The following is a 6,467-nucleotide window of genomic DNA, read 5'->3' as shown; positions in this document are numbered from 1 at the left end:
CCGGACGGGAGGCACCCCAAGGGAGGCACTCGGAGCCTGGAAGGTGGTCGGGCGCAGGGAGGTGGGCGGCTCAACGCAGGAGCGCCCCCTACTGGCCCGCCACAGTCCCGACCCTCTTTACAAAGCCCTTCCCTCGGCATGGGAAATGCTGCATGAGCCGATGCCTCTCAGCCCCCTGGGAGAGCAGCCCGATGCCTCGTGCAGAGGCCTCCTGGTAAAAACACGCCATAATGCCATCTCAGGGGCATCAGAGGCAGCCCAGGGTGGTACGTGGCTGCTCAGCTAATGGCCACGGGGTGGGGTTGACAGTCATGGGGCTGCTTCACTGCACTGCCCCATGTCAGTCACCACCCAGCCCTCCACCCCATGCAGCAGCTTCCTGCCTGCCCCCAAGCCACGGATATCCCCAGGGCAAAAGGAGCAGGGAGCAGCAGCCCTGCCATAAGTGGCTTTGCACTGGGGCGGATTTGGCTCGACATCGCGAGTGATGGCGAGCACTGGAGAGAGGCCGGACCCGCAGAGATGTTCTCCTCTCTGCGGGACGCGAGACCATCCAGGCTGCTAAGGGCTGAGAGCATCACGAGGTGGGACTGCAGGGCGGGTTTCCCATGGCTGAGCCGAGCCATTCCTCTCCAGCACCCACGTTTGCTCCGGTCTGCCTCTCTGCACCCCACGACTTACCCCTAACACTAAGGGGCTCCTTGCTGGCAGGGCTCCACGGCGGATACCGTGGTGAGGGATGAGGCCTGGGTTACACCTGCAAGCCACTTAAGGAGATGGTCTCATGATGGAGAAGCAGGTGGGAGCATGTCATCTCAGAGCTCAGCGTTTGGGGGAGACCACCTGGAAAATCAGCCGCGCTGCTGATGGAGTAGCAGCCTCATGGCCTCTGGCCTGAGAACCAGCGCTCCTAACGCACCTGTGTCTGCTCTCCCCTGCACAGCGGGCAACGCTGTCCTGCTCCTCCTCACCCGAGACCAGAGGGGAAACATCTGGCTGAAGAATTGGGGTTGCCAGGTGACCTGCTGCAGGCCGGGGGTCTGTGCTAAGAGCCCGTCCGGCTGTTAGCAGGGACTTGCTGAGCCCAGCCCTGCCGGCTGCACAGGGGGCTCCGACCCACGTCTTCCCCATCGCTCACGACATCCCCTCCTCCCTCATCACAAAGATGGGCATCCCCCCCGACTCTACAAACACAGAAAAGATCCAGGTCATACAAAAGGGCCGAGCCCGGCTGCTCTGCGGTCGCCCCGCGGGCCGGGAGCTGGAGGGAGCCCCGTCCTGAGGGGCGCGGAGCACGGGCTCAAGCGCCCCTCAGGATCCAGCCCTCGGCGCCGCAGAGACAGCTGACGAGACTTCAGCCTAGGTAGCGAGATGCAGGTGATAGCTATGGCACAGCTGGAAGGGGGAAGTGCTGTCACAACCCAGAGGCTCCCGGTAAATGTAGAAAAAAAACCAAAAATCATACAAAAGAGAAGAAGCCCAATGCACAGGCGTTACGGGAACAACCGCGCGGCACCTGGAGGAGATGCCTGTTTATCTGTCGTTCAGCTGGGGCGAGTTCGTCCCCTCCTCGTCCTCCTCCTTGTCATCCTTCATGCCTTTCAGTCTCTGCCGGGCGAAGTCTTCGAACACGATATCGTCGTCACTAGCGGGAGACACGAGGCAGGAGCATTATAGGGGCAGGGGGGTGCAAGGGTCATGGCAGCGGGGCGGCCAAGGCCGTGCTGAGAAATGCGTGCGAGAGGCAGAGCCGGGCATGGTGCATAAAGAAACACTGGGCACAGGGCATGCAACAGAGCCAGCTCAAAGCAGGGGTCCTGCCCTTCGATGGCAGACACTGCACTTGCTCCAGAGAAATGTCGCTGAGCAGCGGGTTTAGGGGTGCGGCACGAGGAAGCAGGTCACGTACAAGAGCAAACCGCTTGCAAAGCGGAGACCGGAGCCTGCAAGACCCAGGGTCTGCCTGTCCTTCGTCTGGGCAGCATCCGTCTGTCATCACCCCCCTCCATCAAGGACTGGTCCCTTGCTTGGTACCACTGGAAACGGTCTCATACAAGATGACTGTGGAAGTGGGCAGGAGGGGAGAGCAGGGGGGGCATCCAAGTCGCACCCCGAGGGGTCAGGGCAATTTGTGGCTCTCCCGGCCAGCATGCAGGATCTGAGCATGGGCTAGACCTAGGCACAGGCCAACGAGGCACGGCACGGCGCTCCTGTGCAATTGAACCGAAACAAGGTTTCTCCAAGGATGTGTTGCAGAACAGGGGGCTTGCAGGCCCCCAGGACCGGGGTGGATCATAGCAGACTTCCAGCTGGCACTCCCCAAAAGATGGGCCAGCTCTCAGCGTGGGCACAGGGAGTTTGGGAGCACCGGAGGGAGAAGGAGCTAGCAGGCAAGGGCTGCAACAGCCCTGTGACACAGAGCACCCCGAACCTCCACCCTGCACCGAGAACGAGCTGCCCCATGGCTCAGCTGGGAACCGGCTTTGATCGATCTCTAGGTTTAAGATGCCTTTGCAGCTTTGAGGAGACCTGAGAGGAGGCTGCCCTTCGAGGGAGGGAACACGGTGGAAACCAGCTTTAATGGACGTCCCACGTCTGCACAATTGCATCCTATGAGAGCAAGCGTCCAAAATCGGACTGCAAAGAGAAGTCCCCTGGGTGGTAGTTTCAATAGGGCTTTGGAAAGCCCACCCCTAACAGCTCATTCCCAGCCCCTAAGGGAGCAACTGGATTTTCAAAGGTGCCAGGCAGCCCCTTTGGCTCATTCAGACGCCGGTTCCGCCAACCCAAGTTACCAAGCACCTGCTTCAGGCTGCCCTGAACTGAGCCCAGACCTCTGAAACACCCAACCTAAGGCCCCAAATCAGCTGGAATTTGGGGACGTGCTGAGCTTCCGGGTCTGCAGCTGCAGCCAGTGAGATCAGGCAGGAGCTGAGCCCCTCTCTGCAATCGGTGGCCAAATTTTAGGCCCTCCTGCACAGTCTATGATTTGATTCACAGCTCTTAAGCATCGCCCGCAAGCTGCACTCCCTAAAGTCGTATTCCACCGTGTTGAGCCCAGCCCAGCCGGGACCACACAATCACATGAAGACAAGACAGCAAAGGCACTCGGCGTGATGGAAGGTGCTTTCTCACGGTGACTTTCCTAGGGCAAAGCACAGGCAAGAGCACGGTTGCAATCATGCAAAGGGGAAAGAAAAGCAGCATGCAACACGTGCACCAGATGTTGCGCGCACGCTCGTTAACCATCATCCGTTACATGGAGGTGAGAGTGACGGCGCTATGTCTAGATGAGTTAGTTGGTTACTGAGTTTCATGCAAATGAGTTGATCTCTGATTATATGCAAATGATTCAGCATTCGGATATAAACCAAGAGAGGTTTCAGCTTACTTTGTATCAAGCTCTATGAGATTTGTATCTATGGGAGCTTCGTTCTCTGGAACTAAACACAGGGAATTATTGCACAGGGTTAATTGCTGGAAAAACAACAGAATAATTCACCTGCACACGGCTTCTCACCGCCCACGGCATCCCGAGCTATGGAAATGAGCCTACATCCCACTTTAGGCAAAACTGCTTTGGAAGTCAACAGGAGAGGTTTAGTCTCAAGTGCAACAGGCTGGGACTGAAAGGTGACTGCCTCTGGAGTGGAAAGCAGCAACCAGCACGTGCAAGACAAGGCAGCAACGAGGAGGGGACACTTTGGCCACAACGCTGCACTTAACATGTCGGGGGCTAAGTGACCTTCCCTATCCATTGGGAGATGGTTGGTTTTCCTATGGCAAACTACATGGAGGCTTTGGGAGAAGCCTGCTGCGGAGCCAGGGGATCTGGGCCGCCCCGCTGCACTGTCCACACGTGCAAAGAGGCTTTTGCACATCACTGCATGTGCCGCATGGTCTCTAACGACCACAAGACGCAGCTCAGCAGGGCCTGCACACCTCCTACGGCTACCAATCCGCACCCCGGCTGCTGCGTAGCATGGGCTCAAAAAAGGCACAAGCAGTGATGTGACACCTTTGCTGTGGAGGATACCACCTGCTTTAGGGAACCCACCCAGACCCCCCCCCCATCCATCCCTGGCCCAGAGCACAGTCAGATGCCAGGAAAGATCTCAAAGGGGCTCAACTCACCCTCTCTGTGCAAAGGCTCTTCCTTGGGTTTCGGATGCATCAGTGTGAAAGGCAGCTCCACCGCCACGTCGCTGCAACGGACACAAAGACCTGGATGAGAGGGCAAGTCTCCGGGACGTGGACCTGCAGGGGCCAGGGCTACCTGGCTCTGTGAACAAGGGCCAGAGACAGCATCTCTTTAAGTTCAACTATCTCTTCTGCACCCCTGAGGCCTAAGTTCTGCCCCTACAATGCAAGCCCTGATGGGCATGGGTGCACCTGATGGGCACGCCAGCCCTGATGGGCACGGGCATGGGATGGCCAGGGCTGCCTACAGCCCGCTGTGAGCACAGCTCGCTACCATCACCCTCGGGGCTCTGCCAGGTGGAGCGCAGGACTGGGGCAGGAGTCTACGAGTGGAAAGGTTTCTCCAACGGCAGAGGGCTCATTTTAGCTGGACTCAGTGCAAGAGACAGAGGGACCAGATCCTGCCCCCCACTCCAGCCATGTAAACCAGCATCATGCAGGTCCCGGGCTCACGGTCCCCGTCTCACACCTCTGCAGAGACTCTGCTGGTAGCAGAACAAGGTGTGGATCAGCCTGACCCAGCAGAGAAGGCAAGCCACCAGCCTGGGAGCCTGTCACCTTGTTTAGGTGCAGAAGGTGCACAGATGGAGCAGAGTCTGGACCGGGCCATCACTGCATCTCCCGATCCACTCCACTGGGGACCAGCAAGAAGTGACCAGTTGTGGCAGCAGCCTCGTTGCATGGACATTTGTCTCCTAAGGGACAGACCAAGGCCACCAGCTCCACCCGCGGGACCACCCAAGAGCTGATGATTAGCGGCAGGACTCAACCCGAACTGGCAGCATGCACCTCGCCAATGCTAGGCACTGTCTGACCCCCTTCACCAAACAGGGCGGCATCCCAGGAGGGAAGCATGTCTGCAAAAGGCTGCTACTCCGAAGCTTTTCCTTTAGGGAGCAGCACATAGCAAAAGGCAGCGATGTTCGCAGCGACGTGCAGTGATGGGTGCAGGGAGGTGCGGCGAGATGGGATTTACAGTGCCCATCACTGCAGCATCTCCACTCAGAGCCATGCTAACCCGCACAGCAAACTGAGCTGTGTGCGGACAAAGGGCATCCATCGCACATCATGGAAGCGGAGGTATTCGACACCGAAAAGCATCCTGTCGTGTCCCCCTTAACCCCAGCCTTGGAAGGAGCTCCCAGGGTGGTCAGTTCAAAAAGAGCCTGGGGGTGGGCTATTCTTCGCAAACCGCCGAGAGAAGGAAAACAACAGCTTTAGTTTTTAATGCCTAGCTCCCATTTAAAGGATGCGATGCCTCGAGATGTGGTAGATGCAGACCGCCCTGCTCACTCCGCTTCGGCGTGTCCGATGGGTGCCCCTCACAATACAGCACGAGTGACTCGGGGCCTAGGCAAGCGCGGGAAATATGCTGTGAGAGACCTACACGTCTAGGCTGCTGGGCTTGATTTTATGCCTTGATTGGTTCACCATCATCAGCAACAGGTCTTAATTCCTAGCAGCGATTACCTGGAAGCACAGAGCATGCAAGGAAGCAGGAGGCCACAAGCAAGGAGCGGGGGGTGAAAAGGATGTGAAGGGAAGTGAGCCCAAAGCACCTCGCCCAGAGCCTGGAGCCAAGATCCCCAGCCTGCCCTTGTCAATTCAATTTGCAAACTACATTGACATCAATTAGCAGCCAATTAAATAATTAGCCTGAGAAGCCTTCCTAGAGTCCAAATGGCTCAGAAGAGCAGACAAAAGCCGTGGCATGGGATGAAAAGTCATTGCAGCCCCACGGGACGGCTGCCATCCCCCGTATCGGCTTCCACACCACGGAGGCGGCACAACATCCGTGTCTCTCTCTGCCTTATCGTCTCCTCCCGCCCCCGACAAGATGGTTTTGCAGCCAGGTACGGCCCGAGACGGTTGCCACAGATTGAGAGCTTGCCTTCCACCGCCGACGTGGCAAGGACAACGCAATGGGCTTGGGCCTTTGCATTGGGTCCAAAATCCTTCCACCACTTTATTGGTGCCCAGGGGAGGTCTCTTTCGACCACCTCTTATTAAGGGTCGTGCTGCGCCATGGCTCGCCCGAGTCACGCAGTCTCATTTCTCTCCACTGGTTGTTTGAGCAAAAGGCATAAAGGGAACAGGAAGGGTTTCAGGGGCCGTGCGGTGGGGGAAATACACCCTGCCCTGTGCACAGAGTCCTGCTAATAGGTTTTCCCAAGCCTGGAAACCACTGGGTCATCTGGATAAGGCCCACGAGGGAGGGGAGCAGCTGGCATCGCCTCCAGCCACCTTCAGCTCCTTATCCCCCCGTA

At 57.9% G+C, this 6,467-nt stretch overlaps 1 protein-coding gene across 6 annotated transcripts in view; it reads right to left on the bottom strand.

Moving 5' to 3' along the window:
• LOC102385555 (beta-arrestin-1) overlaps window positions 1–6,467 on the bottom strand; it is a 96,784-nt gene that overhangs the window by 8,890 nt on the left and 81,427 nt on the right. For 5 of the 6 annotated variants that reach the window (XM_006035681.3, XM_025191871.1, XM_025191874.1 and 2 more), the window contains 3 exons: window positions 4,135–4,205; window positions 3,392–3,443; window positions 1,494–1,645 (listed from right to left, as the gene is read on the bottom strand). In XM_006035681.3, the coding sequence (XP_006035743.1) occupies window positions 1,534–1,645; window positions 3,392–3,443; window positions 4,135–4,205 (235 nt within the window). In that variant the 3' untranslated portion in view covers window positions 1,494–1,533. Of the gene's footprint in view, window positions 1–1,493; window positions 1,646–3,391; window positions 3,444–4,134; window positions 4,206–6,467 lie in introns of those variants that run through there. The other variant, XM_025191872.1, reaches the window with a different exon arrangement.

Source organism: Alligator sinensis, unplaced genomic scaffold, assembly GCF_000455745.1.
Source record: "Alligator sinensis unplaced genomic scaffold, ASM45574v1 scaffold1931_1, whole genome shotgun sequence".
NCBI lineage: Eukaryota > Metazoa > Chordata > Crocodylia > Alligatoridae > Alligator > Alligator sinensis.
The sequence above is the reverse complement of the archived record's forward strand: the minus strand, read 5'-3'. Positions and strand labels throughout refer to the sequence as shown.